Source organism: Thamnophis elegans, chromosome 7 (assembly GCF_009769535.1).
Source record: "Thamnophis elegans isolate rThaEle1 chromosome 7, rThaEle1.pri, whole genome shotgun sequence".
Lineage (NCBI taxonomy): Eukaryota > Metazoa > Chordata > Lepidosauria > Squamata > Colubridae > Thamnophis > Thamnophis elegans.
In genome coordinates this window covers 43,418,494-43,444,913 of record NC_045547.1, presented here as the reverse complement: position 1 = coordinate 43,444,913, position 26,420 = coordinate 43,418,494, and the positions used below count along the sequence as shown (strand labels likewise).

General features: G+C 41.1%; 1 protein-coding gene across 2 annotated transcripts in view; it reads right to left on the bottom strand.

Moving 5' to 3' along the window:
• Positions 1-26,420, bottom strand: part of PPP1R12A (protein phosphatase 1 regulatory subunit 12A) — a 129,877-nt gene that overhangs the window by 29,954 nt on the left and 73,503 nt on the right. For both annotated transcript variants that reach the window (XM_032220896.1, XM_032220894.1), the window contains exons 6-13: positions 23,564-23,638; positions 22,228-22,316; positions 21,912-22,069; positions 18,918-19,036; positions 7,430-7,642; positions 7,094-7,311; positions 3,361-3,528; positions 993-1,166 (exon numbers count right to left, since the gene is read on the bottom strand). In XM_032220896.1, coding sequence (XP_032076787.1) covers positions 993-1,166; positions 3,361-3,528; positions 7,094-7,311; positions 7,430-7,642; positions 18,918-19,036; positions 21,912-22,069; positions 22,228-22,316; positions 23,564-23,638 — 1,214 coding nt within the window. The remainder of the gene's footprint in view (positions 1-992; positions 1,167-3,360; positions 3,529-7,093; positions 7,312-7,429; positions 7,643-18,917; positions 19,037-21,911; positions 22,070-22,227; positions 22,317-23,563; positions 23,639-26,420) is intronic.

The following is a 26,420-nucleotide window of genomic DNA, read 5'->3' as shown; positions in this document are numbered from 1 at the left end:
GGAGTTCTCCCTCCCATTTCAAGATACTTAACATAGAAAAAAGTTTGCTTGTGGGCAAATAGATTTTTCAACTATAACAAATTTTTACCATCAGTTTCAAACATGATTCTGGAAAATTGCTGTAACAACTATACAGTTTATTATATTTTAAAATTAAATGTTTATTAATTAACACTACTTATTTAAAAATATACTATGAATTTAACTATTTAAACAAATATCTTCCTATAAACTTTACTAATTCTAATATTCTTTTGTACAGCTACCATGACACTTTATGCCTTTTATTGGAAATCACTCACACACTCACACTCTTTCATTTTAAATAAATAGCAAACTAAGTAACCATCATTGTCAAAAATCACATTATATTTGTGATACAACTTAATTCAATTTAAAAACCATTTATAAATAATAAAATATTATTATAGTAATTTATGCTTATAGTTTATTATGACTTATTATTCATAATTTACTGGCCACTAGAGTTTATTTTTGAACTTTGATTTGATATTAAAAATAGTTTAGTAATCTCAAATACCATGTTTCCCCAAAAATAAGACCTAGCATGTCTTTGTAGTAGACTTCATTTAATACTACCTTGAAGAAGCTGGGGAATCTCTTATTTTCTTTTTGTTTTTCTATTATTATTATTATTATTATTATTATTATTATTATGCATTTCTACTGAGTGGTGTTTTCAAATAGCTAATAAATCAATCAATCTTTGCTTATAAAGGAAAAATAAATTCTTCTCATAAAAATTCTTCTCAAAAATCTACAAATAATGAAAGACTATGACAATGGAAACATTAAATGCCACTCATTATCTTAAATTTAAAATATGCAAGGAGTTACAGAAAGCACACATAACATATACCATATTTTAGAAAAGTACAGTATAACTGAACAGTGGTTTGAACGTATAATTAGCAAGAAGCATTCTAATATCTATCTATATAAGAAAAGTAATATTTTTTATGTTTACACACCTGCGTCTCTCCCTGACTTCTGAAGATGACACAGTACCAGTAGTAGTTGTAGTTAAGGCAGTAGTAGTAACCCCAGTATTTACAACTGAGGGTGCAACAGGAACAGTCAGTGCTGTAGAAACATTGTCTCTGTCTTTCTCAGTGTTATCGTCAGCCCATAAACGATTTGAGGTACTAAGGAACCCAGCAAAAACAATAAAAGAAAAAGAAAAATGGCTAAGCAATAAAAGCAAAGAGTGTGATACAAAGAAATGTTTTTTTTTTAATTTTTTAAAAAAATATGCAAACTTGCTAAGCTTTGTTTTAAAATTAGCCAAATGTTCCAAGTGAATTGTACTGGACTGTCTTTTCACTTTATTTCTCAAGTTCTGATGTTATTATTATGCAATGATGCATAGCTATTCTTTTTATGTGAATGTTATTTGGATTTTGAGCCAGAGGTCATATGTAAAATGACAAAATGAGGCATTGAAATTTAAACATAAAATGGCTAACATAATACACCTAAAGAAATGTTAAATTATATTAACATGTACTGTGTTTCCCTGAAAATACGACATACTCAGAAAGTAAGCCCTAGCTTGATTTTTACACGTGCGCCAATATATGCCCTATCCCAAAATAAGTCCTAATTAAAACTCTGCCCACTCCAGCGTGCAAGGGTAAAAATTAAGCTAGGGTGGGGATGGGAGGGTAGAGCTGTCCTACTACTCACCTTCGAATAGTTGCAGCCAGGCCTCGCACTTCTCGGCCCATTTCTTCTGCAGCTGGCAAGGCTTTCCTGAAGGCCTCTGTAGCTGTTAACAAGAGCTCCGCATTGATTCAGAGCTCTGTTATCGGCTACAGAGGCCTTCAGGAAAGCCTTGACGGCTGCAGAAGAAATGGACCGAGGTGTGCGAGTCCTGGATACAACTATCTGAAGCAGATCCTGAAGGCCTCTAACAGTGAAAAGGAGGCTGGGGGTGACGCAAGTAACTCAGGTGAGTCAGTGAATGACTCCCCCCCCAAAAAATAAGACCTGGTGCCTTTTTTGGTGGCAAAAAATTATAAGATAGGGTCTTATTTTGGGGAAAACACAGCAGTAATACTTTGCCAGTTACAGATGCTTTAAGCTAGAAGTGGTTGGTGCAATGACAGAGAAGACACTACCCCTCTGCTTGAGTCTGTGATTTTTAGTCTTAATCCTTGTAATTTTAATTGTTCTTAAATTTATAATTGTTCTGACAACTCTATTTTTATTATACTGTAAGATACCCAGAGTTGCTTTGGATAGCAAAATGGCCATCATATTTAATAAGTTAAATAAATACTCCAGTTGAAGTTATGTTTATATTCTATCATCTTAAGTGCAAAGAACCCAGATAAACTACCCGACATTTCTACTTCTTGATCAGTGTATAAATGTTATCCTCAATCATATCTAAATAATATTATCATAATTGGATACGCACAAAAATAATGTTACAAAATTGGCAGAACAACAGTATATAATCCATGGTTTTGATTTCTACCTAATCACATGCAAATTACATTTACTCATCCTATCGAGTCATGCAAGAGAGGCGTGCTCTGAGTTCCATTGACCAAGAAATATCATCTGAAAGAACACTTTTCTATCATGTCTTTGGAATATGATTGCCCCCACCCCATCCCAGAAATCAGAATGGCTTCGACCCTGCTAACTTTTCGTAAAGTCTTGAAAACGTGGTTTTGCCATCAGAGGTAAAGAATTAGAAGTGGGGCAGAGCCCAGGCAGTAGTCTTGTTGACTGTTTTTGATGGCTATAAGAACACCTCTGATATGGATTTTGTTGGATGGCCTTTTAAAAATATTTTATGGCTCTGAAATTGTAATTACTCTATTGTTTTAGTGGGGTTTTTTATATATATTATTGTGAGTCACCCAGAGTGAAGAAAATATGAGATGGGAGGAAATATAAATGGATTAATTAAATACATACAAATAGCGTTTTTTTTAGGAATGTTCCCCTCCAAAAAAGCAGATATGGGAATTAAAATGGGTCAATCAAAAAGCTTTTTTTTATCTCTCTGTGATAAAATAAGGCGGGGTCTGTCAAAAATCACTCTGGATATCAATATTTCTGGTAATGTACTTAAGAAATATTCAAAACCCACAGAAATCAGTGTATTAAATCCATAATAAGGTCCAAATAAGTGAATTACGCCAAGAAAAAAAGAATTTGTCTTAGAATCAGAGCACTACTACAACTTGAGTTGAAAGTTAATTTAAGCGCACATGTGGTATTCCTCTGGCCTCAAATGCTTTTAATGCACCTACCTATAGGCACAAAATCAGCACAAAACTGCAGGCCCAGTATATTATGCACAAAAGCTCATATTAATCTCACCTGCTTTGCATGGCTGATGTTGCTGAACCTGTTGTGGCCTTTGCAGCAGTGCTTGTACTAGAAAGCAGATTTTTCTGAAGACCAGTGAGAGAGGTAACAGTTGATATAGATGTAGTATTTGGAACACTAGTATTAATCAAGTCATCTTGTCTTCTACCAAAGGAACTGCTACCAAATTAAAAAAAATTGAAATAATTTTACACTGATGATTTTTTAACCAAATGCCAATTAAATCCACTAAAAAAAGATGATAATTATAATACAGGGCAACTACTTTTCCCCTCTTCTAGATAACTACAGTTTTAACTCAGTCTTCACAAACAATATGTTTGTGAATATCCATGTAATACTATGGCATATTTATCAAATGGTAATGATGTAATTACTATTTTATATATTTAATAATAACTATAATTACAACTATGCAAGTAAAAGCAACAAATGAAATCCATTAAAATGCATGTTTTAAGAAACCAAAAATATACTGGTTATAAAGTAATACAAATTATAAAGCAAACTCATTAGTGAAGAACTGATACCCACCTAAAACATTCATATCAATGAAAGGCAATGCTATTTCTATTGTTACTTCCAGTGAGAGGAAAGGGGCATTGGTTCTTACCTGAGACACCTCTTTTCATGAGGTGGAGATAGCATCCAGGAATGGGTTGACCTCATCTGCTTGCTGATTGGACTGAATCTGTCAAAGCTGTTGAGACATTCCCCAGATTTGGCGAAGGTGAAGTGACAGACTCGATGTGTCTTGCAGTAACCTTGATTCTCCCTCATCGATGACCAGATGGACCAGATAACTGGAGCAGAATATGCTATTCTTAAAATGCTATTACTGCGGTGCCAAGCTGTCAAACTGAGGAGTCTTTGTGACGCGCTAACTTGGCCTGGCTAAAGTGGCAGTTTGAAAGGCGTGAAGCCTCTGTTGGAATGAAGGCGCCCAGTAAAAGGTGGAAGGCAAAGTACCATCAAGCTTAAGCGTGCTGAAATCTGTGGGCGCAGAGTTCTTTAGAGAGCTAGCAGTTAACGGATTCACAGTTAAAGTTGAAGTGACAGTTTGAAAAAGGTGCAAAGCTGCTGTGCTAGCGATGGCGCCCAGCAAGCAAGGGAAAGCACGGAACTACTAAGCTCCTTCTCTCTCTGAGCCAGGAGGGGTGGAGCTGCTTGATCACCAACAATTAACAGACTGTCAATGGCGTTTAGCGAAAGGATTGCCTGGCAATTAACTATCTCCCTCAGGAGCCAGACCCCCATGACGTTACCTAGGAGAGGGAGTCAGCTGGGCAATTACTCACAAATTAGACTAATTCAGATATATTTTTCAGGAATTCCAAGATTTGACCCGTCTGTCCTTTTGACTCCTTGACTGAGCCAAAAGCTGGGAAACCCTAGCAACAAGGGAGTGTCTTAAGAGCTTTGACAATCCAGCGAGCAGATGAGGTCAACCCATTCCTGGATACTATCTCCACCTAGCTGGAGAAGACAATATTCTTACATTTATTTAGTTCATTACATTATGGAAGACTTAAAGAACACCTAGTGAATTACATAAAATGCGCCTTTTACAGCTGTGTGAAAAAGTCCTACATGCTTTACGGCTTATGACATTTTTTGGATAGGCCGTTGATTTTATGATATTTTATGCTAATTGCTATGCAAATAGTTATATTTAAATAAATACTGGTGGTTTTTAAGTGAAAAGCATAAGCTTTTTGCAATTTGGTGCTGTTTGGATGGGGATTGTGAATTTTCTTGCATGCTTACAATGTGTGCTTACAATGACTATGAAAACAGATTAATTGATGCATACCCTGTGGCATACGTGTTGCAATTACTAAGGCCAATGCTAGTGTTTTGTTAACATTTTTATTATTTGTGGCCCTGAAAAGGACCATTAGGTAACCAAACATGGTTACTAATATGAAATTGGCCAGCCCTTATTGCTTATCATCAGGCGGCATTGTTTCAGCATAGACTGTACAAGCCTTTGCACATGATCTTTGGTGACAATGTGGTGCCGGGCTGCAATAATGGATTCAATCAGATCCTGCTTGGTCTTCAGTTGCTTCTTGCTTATTTTGTAACCAATCTTGGCCCACAAGTTCTCAATTGGGTTCAAATCTAGGCTCTGAGCTGGCCAATCCAGGAGTCGAACACCATGCTTCTTCATCCACTGCGGACTTGGCTCAATGACAAGGAGTGTTGTCATTCTGGAAGTAAAAGTCCTTCCCTACAAGTTGCTGAGCTGAAGGAAGCATGGTCTTTTCCAGGACTTCAACATACTACTTGGAATTCATGATTCCTTGCATGATTTGTATCCGACCAATACCAGAATCCAGCCCCAGATCATCACATGCAATGGATGCTTCACAGATAGATTCAGGCAGTACATACTGACATACTTATTGCACTGATTCCCATTCTAGTAGAAATTGCTCTCATCACTGAAGATGACCTTGGTCCACTGTTTGTTGGTCCACTTGACATACTTCTTGGCCCACACATGTCAACGAGAGCGGTGAGCGTCTGTGAGCAAAGGTTTACTAGCCCTGCAACCATTGAGCCCTCTGGCAAGCACTCTGCGACACACTGTGCTTGTGTACTTTTACATCATGTTTCACCCCAAATTCTTGTAATCTGAGGTGAGGTGAGCTTCCTGTCAGGCATCGAAATGCGTTTTGCCATTTTGTGACTTTCTTGGTCTTCCAGAGCAGAGCCTGTCATCAACTGAACCAGTTATTTGGTATTTTTCAACCACTCTGCTCACTGTGGTGCGATGGCATTTCACTCTCTTGGCTATTTCTGTACAGGAGTAACCCTCTTCATGAAGCACAATGATGTGATGCCGCTGCTCAGTACTGGTGAAAGCAAAGGCCTTAATCCTTGCCTGCAGCCAGAGCTAAATTAAATTTCTCGATGTTTTTCATGCCTATTTATAGTCAGAGAGTATGACAACATTGATTGGTTCATAGATTTAGCCTCTGTGCATTTTGATTGGTCAGCCAAAGCTCGCTGCTGATTGGCTACTTTCAATCCTAGCATTCTCAAAAATTCAAGTTGTGTTTGTTTTAGCACATAAACTCAACTCAAAACCTTAAAAAGACTTTGGTTATATTAATAAAAATTCTGTATCTCAATCCAACATCAAAGTACTAATTTTGGATGGTTTCTATGAGTGAAAAGTTGATTAAACATGTAAATACAGCTTAAAACTGAAAGGACTTTTTCACACAGCTGTAGTTATTAATATCAAAAGAAAGACAATTCTAAATTTAACATAATTCCTGACAAAATAAAAGCAGGTACAAAAAAAAATTAAAAACCCAGAGAAACAGCTTAGAGAATAATACCTCTGCCCCAACATCTCACACGTGAATACACTCATACCAACAGATGGGGGAATAAGACCAAAACCAACTTTCACGTCAAACAAGTACAGAAATCATTGTAGTAAAGAAGTAATTGTTATTTTTCATTTATGGTAAACTATTCTTTTTCTGGATTTAGTATAAATTACATATACTATATTATTCAACTGTGTATTGAAATATATTAAAATGGTTAAATACTACTGTTCTTTAAATTTCTCTTTGACTAAATTATACTCAAAATCAAGCACTCACTATATAGCTAAAAGAAAAAAATGTTAATATTCTTTTACACTCTTGTTTTTTTGCTAATTCTGGAAAATACCTCATATTATAAAGTGTTATTTATTTACCTTTTCTGGTAGCTTGAATTTAGTGATGCAGTTCCTTCATTTGAGATATTTTTTTTTGCATCTTCTTCCCATTTTCTTCTAGTATAAGAACCACTACCACGTATTATACTGGCTGAAGAATCCCTATTTTCTTTTTCTTCAATATCTGATGTACTGGCCAGTCGTCTTGGTATTGTAGGTGCCACATACGCAAGCCTGGTTGTTTTGGTATCTCTCTCCTTAAAGAATTTTTAAAATAATATTTCAGTTACAACCAATTTAAAGTTTTCTTTTTAAAGAACCGTTTTCCTTCGTGCTTAATTAATTATGTTACAAATTTTGGAGGAAAATAGTTACCTTGTCTTTGTTCTCTAATGAAGATGACAATCTAGGGCTTGAAGCTGAACGTATAACACCCGTTGAATCTTTTTCTTTCTGAGTTTCTTTGCTAGCTGTAATTTCTGCCAGAGCCCCGTAACTGCCAGTCTTTCGAAGACCCAATCTCCAAGAAGCAGGAGACTCATCTTTTCGTTCTTCTTCTTTGGGAGAAATCTTAGTTGAAGTTGGAAACTGCAAAACACAGAGTTGCTTTTTTATAAGCTTGTTTCCAAGCATCCACCGTGCAGTCAAACATTTAAGAAAGGGCATGCACAGACCAGAAAACAAGAAATTCTAGAATCTCAACAACAACAGGTTTTCTGCTCTGTTCACTGACAAGTATACATAAATCAGAGAAGTAGCAATATTCTGCTTAATTACATTGCAACCATCTTTAATACCAAAACAAAGAATATAGGCTAAAATATAAGTTTCTGTGTTACAGAATGAAAATATGATACCCAATCACACAATGCACACTTAGAGAATAGAAGTTCAGGCAAGCAACTCTATTTTTTGCTTTGTGGAGATTGCGAAGGTTAGAACTCTACTTTGTTCAAACCACATTTACACAACATATTTAAGGAATATAGCAATTAATCTTTGCATTCTTCCACTTATCTTTATAAAACCTTAAAGATCCAAAAATAAACATTAAATATGAGTTCATCAGAGAGTCATATACAGCAACTATATGAAGCCTCATTCAAAATTACATAGATTATTTGGAAAATAATTCTAACAAGCCTCCTTTTAAAAAAAATCTTTAAAATGTTCTGCTACTCAGGACATTGTCCCCCCCACCCAAGGAATACTTTTCAAATAAAACAATAATGAAAAATCTTCAAAAGTATTGCTTTGTCAATACTCTAATCCTCTCTCCAAAAATGAAAGGCAGGGTTCCTTCCTAGCCAAGCAGCAGCAATGAAAAAGTTTAATGAATATTGCAATATTGGCTGGATTCATACATTGCAATAAACTGTGATTATCATTTATCATGGTTCCTTAGTAAGACATTACAATGGTCTTGCAACAGTGCAAAATACAAAATACAATACTGATTGCAACAGTGCAAAATACAAAACCATTAATGTGGCTTTGCATAATGTATGAATGCAATATTTCTGTTAGTCCATAGAATAATTTGTTTGGTACTTTATTTTATAACAAAAATATTTATTTAAGCTGAGAAAATAATGGGGATGAACGCAAATAATAATTGCTTCTGTCAAAGTTCAAGAATTTGAGCTTCTCTTTGGGTCTATAAACAGGTCACATAAGACACACTAATTTTCCATCACTTTAATTCTAGTATTCCATGCTTTATGTTCAAATATATGTTTTATATTTCTGGAGAAGAAAGAAAAGCTTCATACCATTTCCTGAGCAAGTTAAAATTTCAAAATAACTATTTTTTTTCAAAGGTTAGCTTTAAATGTCGCACTATGAATACATACTTGCCATGATGCACAAACAACACTGTTTAAAATCATGCAATTATGATGCCAACATTGGAATTAGCAGTTGTTATTTGGTAACCTGAAAAAAAAGCTAAACATACAATGCCCTCACCAGAGACTTTTCACCTTTACTTGGCACAAGAATAATGCCAGTTCTATGTAAGCCCTGCCTCCATGATGCAGGATCTACAGAGTCCATCACAGGCATGAGAGGAGAGGAAGAGTCATACTAAAGCCAATTGGGACAAGACACATAAAAAGGAGATAAAGGTTGAAGAAAAAATGGTGTTTGCTTTAGCATTGGTACCCTATTCATTTTTCACAAAAATGCACTAGGCACTTTGTTTAAATTTATTCCATCAATAGTCCCTAATGACAATAGAATTAATAATTGAAATATAAATTAAAATATATTAAAATGTTGATGTAAGGATTCACAAAAGTTTCTCCTCATCCCTTGACTCTAGACATTCTTGAATTAAGAATCCACTTTAGTACATTTAATGTTGGAAGACCCCCAACCATATACAAAAAGGAAATAAAGAAGAGGAATGGGGAGAGAGGGGTGAGAACAATAAAGGAAAATCAGAAGAAAAAAGAGTTGTAGAATAAAATTGATACTCATTTTCTTTTTCTATTTTCTTTACCACTAAAGATTACCACTACTAGATCAAGTTAAGAGAGGCATGGATAAAAGTTCTCTTAGTATTGCAACTAGATGTGGAAATAGTTGAAACCTACTATGTTATAAATTAATTGATGCTTCTCCATATTCACACAATATATAGAAAAGTACAGATGTACTATATTCTGAATCTAAACCCAAAAGATGCTTCAGATTATACATATCAGCACCTCATTAAGGAATACACAATATCTGTGCTTCCCAAGAAAATAAGTGTTTGGTGTAAGAAAGTGACAAAACAGTGTAAGTTTCAGAAAAGGTATGAACATGCTTCCTTAGCTTAAAAATATTTTTTCCTTGGACTGCAAAGTTATAATGCAAGTACAGATAGACACATCTTCTTTATACATGTGCCAAGAGATGCAGTAAGCACCCTAAGAAATGCTCTGAAGTATCTTTTCAGCTTCAAATCTGAAGCACAGAGATTGAAATCTCTAGAGATTTGCTGAGACCATTGGTAAGGGCTATCAGGAATTCTTACTCTTTGGGGTTTTTCTTTTAGAGTGTAAGCAATTTTCCTATGTCAGTGGAGACAGCAGCCAGATTGGGTGCGCTCTGTCTAGTAACCAACTGGACTGGGTCTACATTCTGTGATGTCATCATGCACTGGTGGCTCCCCTCAGTTCTAGATTCAGTCCAACCTGGACAGATGTGAGAATTGTTCTCTCCTGACTAAATTTAGGCTTGTTTGACAAAGGTACCTCTAATTGCCTTTAAAAAAAAAATTGCCCTTTAAATTTTTTTCTCCGGCTCTCCACAACATCGGATTGAGTGGGAGATTTGAAAATCTGGCCTTTGGGTCTCTGACCTGGTTGCTACCTCCCTGTGGCTCTACAGACTCACACGCCCACAAGTTCGCTCCGGAACACAGGGAGTCACATTTCTAGCCACACTGACCACCAGGCTCACGAGCTGCGGCTCAGAAGCTGCCCAGGGAGCAAATTTCCCTGTTCCTGCCTTCCTCGGCTGTGCTGTAGTTTTCCGTCCTCAGAGGTGCTGCTAAAGCCGCGGAAAGCGCGAAAAGCCACGGACACCATTTTGAAGCTCCAAACGGTTCGTTGAAGGTGCGGAGAGACTGCGGGTGCCATTTTGAGGACCACAGGCTTGCCAGCGCTCTGAAAAACTGTGGGGACAGCTTCCTTTGCCTGCCTCCACTTCGGATCCGGTGAGACTGTTCCTTTTTATTTCTGGATTGATTTCTAGTTGCCCTCATGAATTCATCCGATGCTTCCAATGCCCTCTCAGGCCGTATTCCTCAAAGAGAGGAGGCAGGGCCTTCAGGGGTCAGGGCCAGTTGCAAGAGGCAGGCTAAGGAGAGTGGTGATAAGGGCAAAGCACCCAAAATTTCTAAGGCTTTTCTTAGGGGTGAGGAGAGGAGACAGAGAGCCCTTGACAAGGAGTTTGAAAGGGCACAAAGGCAGGCTGCACAAGGGACCAGAACCATCTGTCCTCCCTCAATTGTGGCATAGACCGGTCCTCCAGAGCTGCCTCCTATTGAGGCTTGCCCCTCCTTGGCTGAGATGTCTCCTGATTCTGAGGGGGAACTCTCTTCCTCTTCATCTTCTCTGCAGCCTGACACAAGAGGATTTTTTTAATGCCTCCCTGAATAGGGATGGTGCATTTGAACAGAGGCTCACTGCTCCATCTGCCTCTTTTGATTCACAGGCCTGGGGGCCTCTACTTCAGTCCCTCCTGATATGGCCTCAATAATCTCTGAGGCAATCAAACAGGGCATTGCTGCAGGCCTTTAACAAAGGCCTCCTTCCAGGTCATCCAGCAGGCGCAGGCACAAGTCCTCCAAGGGGACAAGACATCCCCCTCCTTCCACCTCAGCCAGCCAGGCTTCTATTTTTGGGGAACGGGATACCGCTTTAAATCACTTCTGTTTAAGGCCAAAAAGGCAGCTAACCTGACTTCTTCCCCTCAGGCTCAGACTTCTGACACAACACACGCAGAACATCCCAAGAAAGAAGTCATTCCAACTCCAAAGCTTTTCATGAATGTGGTGCAGTGGCAGTGGGCATCTCCAGGAACAGGTCCTCTTCCCAACAACTTGGACAAGCGCCTCTACAACATCGCTCCTGATCTCTCCAAGTTCCTAGAGATCCCTCCAGTTGATGTTCCAGTCGCAGCCTATGGTAGTCTCTGGAGTTCCTGAAGACGCCCTCAAGCCCGAGGAGAAAATGTCAGAACAAACATTAGTTAGGGCCTATCAGGCATGTGCCTGGGCAGTGCGGGCCTCTACAGCCACCTCTTTTTTCTCCAGGGTGGCCCTAGTGTGGATACAGCAGCTCCAGGAAAGAATTGCCACTACAGATACCAGATCCCATTGGGATCTGAACAAAATCAGGGCTCCTGTCAAATACGTTGAGGATGCTTCCTTAAACACAGCCCGCTTTGCACCCAAGGCCATGGTGTCTTCTGTCACAGCCAGAATGCTGCTATGGCTTAAATCACGGCAAGCGGACATCCACACCAAGTGGCACCTGGCAGCTTCCCCCTTTGCAGGTGCTCAACTTTTTGGAGCCTCCTTGGATCCTTACCTCACTGAATCCAAGGACAAATGCAAGGTCCCCTCATCCATATATAAAAAACAGGAAAACCGTCCTGCTCCCTTCTATAGGAGGTTGCCCTTTCGAGGGGCAGATGGGGGATTCTCTTTCCCCCATCCGCAATGACAGTCTTTGCCATCCCTTTCAGTCGGGTTTCAGGCCTGGTTATGGCACCGAAACTGCTTTGGTCGTGCTGACCGATGATCTCTGGCGGGCCAGGGATATAGGTCATTCCTCTATCCTAGTGCTTCTTGACCTCTCAGCGGCCTTCGATACCATCGACCATGGTATCCTTCTGCGACGGTTGCAGGAGGTGGGACTGGGAGGCACCATCTTATGGTGGTTCTCCTCCTACCTCTCAGACAGGTTGCAGTTGGTGTTGGTCAGGGGACAGAAATCAACCCCTAGGCCCCTCAAATATGGGGTGCCGCAGGGTTCGGTCCTGTCCCCCCTCCTGTTCAATATCTACATGAAGCCGCTGGGTGAGATCATACGCCGGCACGAGATTAAATATCATCAATACGCGGACAATACATAACTGTATCTGTCCGCCCCGTGCCAACTCAGTGAAGCAGTTGAAGTGATGTGCCAGTGCCTGGAAGCTGTCAGGGTCTGGATGGGAGAGAACAAGCTTGCACTCAATCCAGACAACACCGAGTGGCTATTGATGTTGCCTCCCAAGGACGGTCCTGATATTCCACCTCTTAGCCTGGGGGGTGAAATTATCCACCCCTCGGAGAGGGCTTGCAATCTGGGTGTCCTCTTGGACCCACAGCTGACGTTAGAACACCATTTGTCGGCTGTGACCAGGGGGGCCTTTGCCCAGGTTCGCCTGGTGCACCAGTTGCAGCCCTATCTGGACCGGGAGGCACTTTGAATGGTCACTCATGCCCTCGTCACCTCAAGACTGGATTACTGTAACGCACTCTACATGGGGCTGCCTCTGAAGAGTGTCCGAAGACTACAGCTGGTCCAGAATGCAGCCGCGCGAGCGATAATGGGTGTACCAAGGTACACCCATGTTACACCTATCCTCTGCGAGCTGCACTGGCTTCCTATCGGTCTCCAGACTCGCTTCAAGGTGGTAGTCGTTACTTTTAAAGCCCTACATGGTATCGGACCTGGCTACCTGAGAGACCGCCTCCTGCCATTTACCTCCCAACCACCAATAAGATCACACAGGTTGGGCCTCCTCCAGGTGCCGTCAACCGAACAATGCCGGTTGGCGGCTCCCCGAGGGAGGGCCTTCTCTGTAGCTGCACCAGCCTTGTGGAACGAGCTTCCTGCTGAGATCCGGACCCTCACCACCCTCCCGGCCTTCCGTAAAGCGACTAAGACCTGGGTGTTCCAGCAGGCCTGGGGCTGTTGAGTATTCCAGCCCCATTTGATGAAATTGATGCTGTGTTGATTTTAATTTTGTAATTCTAAATTTTTAAATGTTTTTACTTGCTGTTTTTATTTGCTGTGAGCAGCCCAGAGTCCCTAGGGAGTGGGCAGCATACAAATACCATTAAAGTTTGAAAGACAGGGATCTCAACAGGACAGATCCAATAGAAACACCCAGCGTTTCCCCCCCAAAAAAGTCCTATTGAGGTGGGGGAAATCGCCAATTCCAAAGGCGAAAGTGACCACCTGGACTTTCTCCCAATCGGGGGCCGTCTATTGTTCTTTGCTCACCAGTGGGAGGAGACCACGTCGGACAATTGGGTCATCAAAACGATCAAATTTGGACTCCTTTTAGAGTTCCTCTCCACCCCTCAGGAGCACTTTGTGCAATGCCCGATCTCCTGGTTCCCCCACAAACGGGTCCTGATGGAGCAGGCTATTCAGCAACTGCTGGATATTCGGGCCATCCAGCCGGTTCCCTTAAACCACAGAGGGCAAGGTATTACTCTCATCTGTTTGTGGTGCTGAAGGCTTCTGGGGGTTGGACAGCGATCCTAGACCTAAAATCATTGAACCGCCACACAGTTTATCAGAGATTCAAAATGCACTCCCTCCACACCATTTTGGAGGGGGCCAGAAAGGGCGATTTCCTCACCTTGATAGACTTGACCAAACCTTATCTTCATGTTCCCATATTCGCAGACCACCGAAGATATCTCCGATTATCCTAGGGGGGGGGGAGGCATTATTAATACAGAGCCCTCCCGTTCGGCCTCTCCTCTGCTCTAAGGGTGTTCATGAAAAGTGTTGGCAGCCTTAGCAGCCCACCTCAGATTGTTTCCCATCAGGATTCTCTGCTACCTGGATGATATCCTACTATTGTCCAGGTCAGCTCACCAGGCAGAGAGGGATTGTCCAAACCATCCAGGTGCTGAGGGACCACAGGTTTGGGGTGAATCTCAAAAAGAGTCACCTAGTTCCCGGGACATGCATTCTGCACCTCAGAACTTTCATAGACTCTGTGGCAGGAAGAGTGTTTCTTTCCCCAGACCGGATTCTTGCCCTGAGGGAGAGTCCAGAGAGTATGGCTCCTTCGCCGGGTCTCCCTCCTCCTGCTATCACAACTACTAGGGAAAGTGGTATCCTATTTCAGGATAGTCCTGTGGGCCAGGTTCCACAGCAAGTCACTACAGTGGTTCATGCTCCTCCACCAGAAGTCCAACAAGAGCTGCTCCCCTCACCAGGTCCACCTTCCCAGAGAGATCATACAGTTTCCAGCCATCTTGAGGGGAAAGCTGTTCAGGGAGCTTGTCCACTTCCCCCTTACGACAGACGCCAGCCTGATGGGGTGGGGAGCTCGCATGCAGAACTTAGTGGCACAAGGCCAGTGGTTGTTAGCAGAAAGCCAAAACAGTATAAATAGGCTCGAGCTACACGCAGTCTGCCTCGCCTTGATACACTTCCAGCGCTCACTACAGGACAACCATATCCTAGTCCTAACCGACAACATCACTACCAAGGTGCACATCAACAGGCAGGGGGGCTTGGTCCTGGCCCCTGATGCAGGAAACCAACCTGTTATGTCACTGGGCAGAATCACATCTAGCATCTTTCAGGCGGAACATATATTGGGCATCTCCAATGTCCAAGTGGACTGGCTCAGCCGATCCATGATAGATTAGGCAGAGTGGAGGGTCCATCCAGACCTCTTCCATCTACTCACCCGCCGTTTCGATCTGCCAGTCGACTGTTTGCAACATCGACCAACCATCAAGTCCCCAGGTACTATTTGAGGTTCGCGGAGGGGTGGATGCCCTCAGGTGCCAGTGGTCCAGGGGCCTCCTATACTCATTCCCACCCCTTCCACTCATCCAAAGAGTGGTGCACAGGATGTTGGAACAGGAGGCAGAACTCTTACTTCTGGCGTCCCACTGGCTGCGCTGCTCCTAGTTCGCAGACCTCATGACCCTGTCAATATCCCCACCATGGCACATCCCGCAGACGGTAATCACCCTCCACCAGAAGTCAATCCAACACCCAGAACCCCAGTGGCTACAACTAACTGCATGGTGATTGAGCGACAGGCCTTGACCACTGACAACCTTTCCCTCAACGTCATCACGAGCCAAGGTGGCGCAGTGGTTAAATGCAGCACTGCAGGCTACTTCAGCTGACTGCAGTTCTGCAGTTCGGCTGTTCAAATCTCACCGGCTCAGGGTTGACTCAGCCTTCCATCCTTCCGAGGTGGGTAAAATGAGGACCCGGATTGTTGTTGGGGGCAATATGCCGACTCTGTAAACCGCTTAGAGGGCTGAAAGCCCTATGAAGCGGTATATAAGTCTAACTGCTATTGCTATTGCTATCACAACTATACAGACTTCTCGGAGAGACTCAACAAACCGTATTTACGCCACATGGCGGGTGTTTGAGCACTGGTGTTCTCCCCTCTCTATAGATCCTCTTAGTGCCTCCATCCCTTAAGTACTGGATTTCTTACAGAGGGGGCTTACTCCAAACACATTACAATGATAGGTGGCAGTCTTGTCTTCCATTCTGGACTGTTCCTCTACAGAACGTATTTCAGCTCACCCACTGGTGCGGAGATTCTTCTGGGGTGCCTCGAACCTCCGACCCCCTGTCATCCACAAGTACTCAACTTGGGACTTGCCAAAGGCTCTAGAGACTTTCACCTCTCAGCCATTTGAACCATTACAGTCCATGTCTTTGAAATTGTAATCTTTAAAAACTTTATTCCTGGTGGCCACAACATCAGCCAGGTGTATTTCAGACCTTGCAGCCCTGTCAGTACGACATGATCTATGCATGTTTCACCCTGACAGGGTTGTATTATGCCTGGACCCAGGCTACATACCAGTGGTGGGTTCTGGATCCCATTGCGACTGATACGATTGCAATGGAGCCTGGCGTCCTCCCCATGTGTGCGGCACGCACGCGCATGCGTCTTACCTTCCAGTGATGCCTACGTGATGCTCCAGCTGCTTGGCAGAGCGTCACACAGGTGCTATGCGCACCATGCACGTGTGCAGAAGGCTTTAAAGGCAGGTAAGGAGCACGGGTGGGTGGGTGGGCCCTCCAGAGCATCATACCAGAACAGTACCCAGTGCTCCATCCAGGCTCCAGTACGCCCATACCGGGGTGTCCCACCTGCAACCCACTACTGCTACATATCAAAAATCAACAGCAGGTTTCACAGGGCCCAAGAAGTGACATTGCCAGACTTTTGTCCAGCTCCTCAACATCAGCTGGAGCATAAATGGCACACCCTTGATGTACGCAGGGCTCTTAGAATTTATATCAGCTGCACTTGCACTGCCTCTCTTCGACGTTCTGAATGCCTTTTTCTCTCTTTCTGCCAGACATCTTTGGAGACCAAGGCCTCACCATCAAGCCTGGGGCGATTGATTAGAGCCTGCATTAAACTAACCTATAAACTTCAGTCATTACAGGTTTCACAAAACATTACAGCCCACTCTACCAGGAGTGCGGCAACCACGGCAGCATGGTCTACTCAGGTGTCCACTGAGGAAGTTTGCCAGGTGGCCATATAGACATCTCCTATGGCTTTCACATGCCACTACAAATTAGACAAGTATGCTTCAGCAGAATGCAGCCTTTGATCGCAGATTGCTGAAACAAGTACATGTCCCTTAACAGACTTTTACCATCATTTCCCCTCCCTATTGGACAGCCCTTTTTTTTGTTATGTCCCAGTCTGGCTGCTGTCTCCATTGATATAGGAGAATGGGTGTTGGTCCTTACCTGATATGCTCATTCTCTCTGAAGTGGAGACAGCAGCCAGCCCCACCCTGGTTTTTGGTCTGAGTCTGACCGAGAGATTTTTGTACATAAGGAGAGAGTGCATTTCTTCTTTTTTCTCTCTCTCAATTTTCACACGAGTCTACAGTCTCGGTCTAGAACTGGGAGGAGCCACCAGTGCATGATGACATCACAGATTGTAGACCCAGTCCAATTGGTTACTGGACAGAGCAAACCCAGTCTGGCTGCTGTCTCCATTTCAGAGAGAATGAGCATATCAGGTAAGGACCAACGCCCAATCTACTGACAAATTGACAGTTTTAACTAAATGATAGAACTGTAGGCTGGGAAACTAAAAAAATATTCTAGAAAGAAATAGTAAACGTTTCTTAATTATTGCCAATGTAGTTACATAGCACAGTAAACACCAGTGTTCAGCTCAATTTGTAGGATTTAAGATTTCATGAAGGTTTTTTTTTTCCTAATAGTTGGTAAATAATTAAAATCCTTGTTCTTCAACCTATAAGCAATAGAAAATCTACATATTTGTTTATGGCAAAAGTATATGAACATCCAGGATTATAAATTAGTTGAGTCATTTTCCTCAATATTATTTTCAGTATTATTACTTTTGACTCATTTAACTGGGTTTCTTTTACCTAGTTGTAGAACTTATGTGAAGAACAAACCATTTTTAGATCATTATTTTGAAAAAATATTGAAAATCCAAAAGGGTTCACAAACACGTTAGGCACCAAAATTTCCTGTGAACTTATATGTGCACATTCTTTACATACAGCACATGCTTATTTAAACATTGCCACTGCACAGAAACAGACACTGTCACTGTCCATCTCAGGGGTGTCAAACTCAAGGCCCATGGGTTGCATCCGGCCTGTGGGGTGATTAAATCTGACCTCCAGGGCTGGTCTGGACACATCAAAGGACTGCCGCATGGTGCCTCTGCCGACCCAAATGGGCTGGGGGGGCATGTACATCTTCCCTCCCCCCATGGCCCATTTTCAGCCTCCCCAGTCTCCAGCAGCACTCTGCTGGCCAAAAATGGGCACTGCTGGAGGCCAGGGAGGTCTGATTATTCTGAAGACAATTATTTCTCAGTTGCTAAAGGAAGTGAAGAAGCATCAATACTAAGAATGGAGACTCTTCCATTCAACTATCTATTCCAGACACCTGCTTTTCTACTTTGAAATAGAAAAGCAAGCAATCTGCTTCCTATCAGAAAGAAGCCAGGACCTAATGTATGTGTGGCCTATGAGTTATGGATTTCTTTACTTGACAGTGACAATTCAATAATACTTGGTATTTCTTTTCTCAATGGAAGTCAAGGCTTCCTAACAGGGAAGTGAGAAGTGTTGGCACTGCAACTCGCAGAATTCATAAGTAGAGGAGCTATGCTATCTGTGAATTCTGGCAGCTGCAGTTACCAACACACTTGTAGGGTGCCAAATAGGGCAAAGGTGTCTTTTATCATCAGACTGAAACAACTGTGAAAAAAATTATTACATTTTTGTTTTTAAAATAGATATTGTATGTAATTATATACAATTAAATGTTAATCCTAGTAAATGAATAAAAGCATATTGTACCTTTTTAAGAGGGGATGTAGGTGTCACTTGACCAGTAGGAACAGATGGTGTTGTTACAACAATCGAAGAAGCTTGCACATTGGTGGTACTTGAATTATTGGCTATAGATTTGTTCTTTTCTATTAAAAAAAAATCATTCACAGTTTATATAATATAAATATATTGTCTGTAGCTATCCCATTCTCTCAAAAGGCATTACTTTAAACCCCCAAACAAAGAGCTAATTTTGTTAAGAAATATTTCTAATTATTGTAACTACTTGCAAAATTATCACGAAATAGTACTTATGATGAATCCTCATAGTTCTAGCCACCCCTGCTATCACAAAATCATAATCCAGTGCTTGGTGCCCATCTCACAATTATGATGTTGCAACAAGCCATGGTCACATGACCATCGTATCTGATGTTCTCTGCCAGCTTCTCACAAAAACAATAGCAGCCAACAGGAATTGCTGCCATTAAACAACATGGTCAGTGCTGTCATAAGTCACAGACTACTTATAGTGGCTACTTTAAAGCACAAAACAAGATTCCATCTTTCTTGCAAGTTGGGGGAGGGGAGCGGAAGAGTATAAGTTCCTTTAATTTCTTCTCATTTCTGTAAGATGCCCGGAGTCCTTCGGGATTGGGCGGCATAGAAATCAAATAAATTCAATTCAATTCGAGGAATACTTCTCACAGTGTATTCTCATAGCAGAAAACTATATTTTGCTATTAAAAACTGATCAAATTATTATATAATTCCTGGTACTAATTAACAGTAGAATGCAACAAGAAAATAGTGTTGTTTTAATTAATGTATTCAAATGCTAAGTTATCGATGTGTTGTGAGTAGTGGAGGGATGTTTACAATAAACATTTAATAATACAAATATGATAAAACATTTAAAACAAGATGAAACCAAAACTAAAAATAGTGCAAAAATCTAAAAACACAAGAATAGCTCTTAAATGGTTAGAAACATATTAGGGTAATGGTGATGAATAAGATTATTTCCTTCCAGTCAAAATTTAAAGAGGACACAGTTAATAAAGAAAATGATACAGAATTTCAGGACATTTTTAATATTTTGAACCTAACAGAATCTTAACGTACTATTTTAATGCTTCTTTTTAATAATCTCCAGATACTATCAAATATCAACAATAGAATTCATAGAGCTGCAAAAAAAAATGACTGGGAATCAGTTTATGCTCCACAGATCATGGTTGTCAATCTCTGATGCAAGAGTCAGGCAAAGTGGAATGTGGCTCTCAATCCCAAATGCAACAGTTGAGAAGGCACTCTTTCATGTTTTATAATTCTTGGAAAAGGCACTCAGAAAAATAATTGACTACATGGGATATAATTGTATACAATATGTCAATATGTAACAGTAACTATATTTTAATAACTAAGCAAGTATTCAATAATTGAAGTACAAGCTAGTCTCGGTAAATGGATACTGAATCATTAAGGAGGGTGAAAACCAGACAATTAGGGAATTACCTTTTCATGCTCCGCACATTTAAAAAACTAATATTCCCAGTGCTTTTCATTAGAAAATGAAATACTAATGTATGGGGTTGAATCCTGTCTGTATACGTATTATGCAAAAGAGGTATTATAGTAGGCCTCTAATCCATCTCGAACCTTTTCCCAAGTACCAGTACTTATAGTAGACCTCTGAATCTACCTTATAATAAATAATCGGAAGAAAAATGGAAGTACAAATTTGGAGCATAGAGATTCAGCCTCAGGGAAAAGTTAAGTTCTCTAGCATGCCAAATAAAGTATGATGAAAGTCCTGTTGATATTTTAAAATCTCCAAGTTTACATAAATTAATTCTTGTGTCACAGTCATATTTTCCTGGCACGAGATTGCATAGTAGGAACAAAGAAAACATAGTAATGAAAGTCATGTAACTCAAGAAATGCTGAAGTGATGAGTCTGGATATTTAAGTCATTCTTGGAAGACATATGTTGTACATTGCAGCAAGATTTTCAATATTACATTACTGTAATTAAGTGAACTAAAAGTATATCCTTTTAATTTATTTTAAAATTAATTATATTGTGCTATATAGGAAAACCATAAAGCCTATAGGAAAAGAAGGAAATGAATTTTGTAGCAGTTTACAAGGCTGAAATTGTTCTGCTATAACAAAAGTTAATTTTCCAAAGCACAACCTTTCGAAGAGATGTCTCAAAGGCCAATTTATGCATTACTTTTTAAATATAATTTTCTAGCTATAATTACTAGACTACTAGAAAAAACTTGCTAAGTATTCACTGCAAACAGCTTGTGTATTTTTTTAAAAAATAGCATATCCAGTAATTTGTGTATAAATTTGATATATTCTTCGTTATTAAGATTAGAAACAAGTAATCAAGTTATTAGTGTACAAAATAAAGATGTGACCAATGTAATTTGCATAAATAGAACATACATTTAATTTTCTCACATCTGTTTGTTGAGACTTTCCACAAAATAATCTCAACATGCATCACCATTGCTCACTTACCTTTCAGACCCCACTTGGCCTTACGTGATGAAGATAGCAATTTTAAACAAGCTAACTTTAGCAATGCTGCATGTTTTTCCGAAATCAATGCAACCCACTACCGCAGAAGTCTTATGATAATGTAAGTGCATGCAATCCTTGATTTTTCAACTCTTGCTGCAAGACTTCTTACTCATTTTGCTTTCATGTAATATAGCACCTTGTTTCTGATAGTTACCTAATTACCTATTTGTGACGCTAATTGAATTGTTCAAAAATTATGTATACATGTTTAAAGAACATGTAAAACATGATAAGATAAAAATTGATCCAATGCAGTATGAGTGTTCCCTAAAAAACTTCAAATACTTAATACCTTCCATCTTGTCCCTCCGCATCAACTCATATTATTTTTAAGGCAGCAACAAACAAAAAAAGGAAGGAACAAAAGTTAAACAATAAATTAAAATGAGGTGAAAATAAATAAGAAGCCTTTTTCTACATTACCTGTTTCTGCTTCGGATTCTGAATCTTCTTCCTCATCTTCTTCACTAGAGCAACTGGATTCATCTTTTTTTCCTTCTTCCTCCTCATCACCCTTTTCTTGTTCTAAAGACTCAATGTTTGATGGATTCTTTTCTTGCTCAATGATCAAAGTATCTTTACTGGAATATTGATATTACAAATATGTATTTATTACTTTTAGGGGGAAAACTGAATATAAAGGTGGACTGTTTGTTCCACGCAAATTCTAGTCCAAACTTGTATAATCTTAATCCTTCTTTGCCCCTCTCCCTATGTTAGTTTCAGTTTAGCTACTTACTTTTTAAATGATTTTTGAGACTGATTATTGTCCATGTTGGCTGTTGTTTCAATTAAAGGTGATTTCTTCTCCTTCTTCTCACTATGAAGCTTTAAAAAAAGTTAAAATACTTAATTAGATTTTTAATTATTATATGTAAAGTTTACTAAGAAAGTTGCAGTATTAATAATTCAAAAAGTAAAATCCTTTAATCTTTCAAAACTAATTTTCAGAATAATAAGTAACCCTGACCTGGAGCAAACAAACTGTCCTAAAACCATGCCCATTTCTCATATCTGAAGATCATATAAAATTATATTATTAGACATTGCTTTCAGAAATGATCCGGAAGTATTGTAGGAGAAACTACTATGAGAGTGAAGTTTCTGTAGCAATAAGGATCGCTGGAACTTCAAAATAGTTAAGAACTGGCAGTTATTAGCAAATGGAGACTTGGGAGTTAATACCAAACTCCCTGAGCAGAAATGGATTCCCATCAGATTATATATTGCTGTAGCTTAGTATGGAGAAGGCACTTTCCTACTCACGATGGTATATTATGACAACTTATAATATGGGGCCACAAGCTGTAGCTGGCAGCTAAATAAACTTTAGAAATAAGGTGGACTACCGTATTTTTCGGAGTATAAGACGCACCTTTTTCCCTCAGAAAAGAGGCTGAAAATCTGGGTGCATCTTATACACTGAATACAGCATTTTTTGCCGCCCGAAAGCCCGCCCTCTTCCCCAAAATGATCATGCATAGCTTTTAGAAGGCTTTCAGAGAGCTCGTGGGGGCTGGAGAGGACAGAAACAAGGAAGAAACAGCCCGTTTTTACGCGCCCCCCACCCCCAGGAGCACTCTACAAGCCCCCTAAGGGCCCATTTTCATGAAAAATGGGCCGTTTTTGGGAGGTTTGCAAAGTGCAAAAAAAAATTTTTTTAATTTTCCTCTTCAAAACCTTGCTGCGTCTTATACTCTAGTGCGTCTTATACTCCGAAAAATATGGTAATTCTACTATATTTAAACTTCTTCCCAACTAAAGGATGAAGCAGTGTTCCTCATTTGGGAACAAGGAATAAATACAAAACTTCCCACGCAGTAGGAGTAAATATGGCCTCAGAAAGAACAATACAGAAATCCAGATTTTTTGTTAGTGGTGTGCTCAAATGCCAAAAACATTAGCAAGACTTAAGTTTAGTATATGCAAAACACTGGCTATTAAATATTCTATTTGAACAGCTCTTAATTTGAACTCAATATGAATGTGGATGTCCTTTTGTGTTAATTCTACATAGTTTAATAAGATGTTTCACATTGGTTTACATTTTGTTCTTGCACATTAAAAGAGCTTACCATGTTTTGTTTCTTTTGAAGCTCTTCTAAATAACCTAAAATGTCTTCATCTGCTACATCAAATGCTGTTTGGCCCTATAGAAGAGGGGGAAAAAACAGATTATGGTGCAATTAAAATAATAACCATAAAGAACAAGAATTTCTTGTTAGCAGGGAATCTTTTAAACCTGCTGGCTGTAGATACCAATGTATCCTCAACTGCTTCTTAAAGTACCTGCCAAACTCCCTCCCCTGATTTGGAAAAAAAAAAAAGTGAAAAGTAGCAATGAACTGTAGCTCTGATTACTAAATCTTACAAAAGCTCTGAATACATTGTAAAGAAATTAAAATCAGAAGTGCAGCTTAAGGTTTGTTCTGAAACAATATCAGTTTTCCCCAAAGAAAAAATATATTGGCATAATATGGGGATTCTCCTGGACTCGCGATTCCTGCTTGAGGAGCAGGTGGCAGTCATGGCCAGGAGAGTCTTTGAACAACTTCAAGTTGTCCACCAATTTCACTCATTCCTGGACCAACATGTCCTTCACACCTATGCCTTAGTCATCCTCTATCTGGATTATTGTAATGTATTCTACATGGGGATGCCCTTGAAAAGTATCCAGAAGCTTGAGTTGATTCACAATGTCGTGGTCCAAACAGTTATGTGCAACCCTAGACTTGCACATGTGTCATGTCTTTTGAGGGAGCAACACTGGTTGCCAATCTGCTTCTAGGTACTTTTCAAGGTGCTGGTTATCACCTTTAAAACCCTACATGGCTTTGGGCCAGGCTATTTGAAAGACTGCCTCTCCCCTCAAATCAAAATTTAAGTATGGCCATAGACCAGCATAGGAAGAGTAAAATATAGAGTAATTTTAAAAGCTAAAAATTCTAAAAAAATGATATAAAAACATAATCAATATATGGATAACTAAATCTATTAATTCCTGATACAAAACCTAATTGTGTCTCCCCTATTATATACATCCAGCCCATCAGAATGGGAAAGCAGGATATGTCCCATCGATTAGGGATATACATCTAGTGAATCCACAAAACGACCGTTGACTTACCTGAACGGTCCTTCTATGTGTGCTGCGAGGGGAATCCAAGCATGGGTTAACTTTGTCCATTAGCCTAGAGACTGAGTTATGTAAATTGGTGACCACGCCTCCTCTGACTGGATGGGTCAGTTTTGTGCGAAGTCAGCCGGTAAACGATGTATATCAATGTCAATGGTGGCTATAGCCTAGTAAGTTGGAATAGTCACGTCCAGAGTAAAGTCAAGTCATAAGTCAGATAATAGTCAGTAATAATCAGAGTCACGAATAGCCCTGGCCAGCCGAAGCTGCGGGCAGGTTTGGATTCCCCTCACAGCACACATAGAAGGACCGTTCAGGTAAGTCAATGGTCGTTCTCCTGTGTGCTGCTTGGGGAATCCAAGCATGGGACATGCCAAAGCAATTAAGAGACAGGGCGGGAGCCAGGCTGGCCAGGACCCCCCCCCCCGTAGGGGGGAGCACTCGGTGCCATACTGGCCGCTCAAAGGCAACCTCGGCCGAGGCATACACGTCAACCTCATAATGCCGCATGAATGATGATGGGGACGACCAGGTAGCCGCTCTGCAATTTCTTCCACTGAGGCTTGTGCGGCCCAGGCCGCCGTGGTAGCCGCACTTCTGGTAGAGTGAGGGGTGATGCGCCTGGGACTGGTCAGAATTGGCCGTCATAAGCGAGAATGACGCACGCCTTCAACCATCGGCTGATGGTACGAGAAGACACCTTCTGCCCTATGGAGGGTGGCTGAAATGACACAAAAGGTGCTTCCGAGCGCCTGAAGAATGTCGTGCACTTTACATAGCGTCGAAGAGTCCTGCACACAGTCAGGTGACGCCACTGGCGTTCCTGCGGATGAGAAGGAGCAGGGCAAAAGTCCGAAAGGATGAGTTCCTGAGCCCTGTGGAACAACGTGCTGATTTTTGGTAGAAAGGCCGGGTCCAAACGGAGGACGACTCTGTTGGAATGGAATATGCAGAGATCCGTTCGAACAGACAGTGCTGCCAATTCGAGCACCCGCCTGGCCGAAGTAATCGCAACCAAAATACAGACCTAAAGGTCAGCAATCGACGGTCGAGAGATGCAATGGGCTCGAATGGAGAAGCCACAAGAGCCCTGAGCACTAACGCCAAGTCCCAGGTAGGGTAACGATGAACGGTTTTAGGTCTGAGGATTGCGGCCCCTTCCAAGAAGGATTTGACTTGAGAGTGATGGGCCAATGAACGACCGTGTCCGCCCCCAATCACTGTGGCCAAGGCCGTGACTTGCCTGCAAAGCGTGTTGGACGCTAGACCCTTGGCAAGTCCCGTTTGCAAAAAGTCTAGAACCCGGGGCACCGAGGCTCGGGTGGAATCGGTCCCGGCGTGGCGGCACCACCTGCAAAAGGCTTGCCAGGTGGCCTCGTAGACACGAGTAGCGGAAGGTCGACAAGCCGCCCATATAGTGTCAATGACTTCACTAGAATAGTGAAGTTCGGTTAGAATAGCCCGCTCATGTGCCATATGGCTAACTGGAGCAGCTGGGTTTTCGGGTGGATGAAAACCCCCCGATTGAGTTGGATCTGGTTGTCCAGGATCCTCCATAGACGGGAGATTGACAGGTGCACAAGGTCGGCGTACCAGGGGCGCGTGGACCACATCGGGCCCACCAGGAGGACTTCCGCCTGCTCCGACAGAACCTTCTGGAGGACCATCGGGAGTACCGGGAGCAGTGGAAAGGCGTAAAGGAGGCCGGCCAGCCACGGGCTGCACAGGGCATCCACCCTCTCTGCCCCGGGGATCACGTGCCAGGAGAAAAAATGTGGCAGTTGCGCATTGTGCGG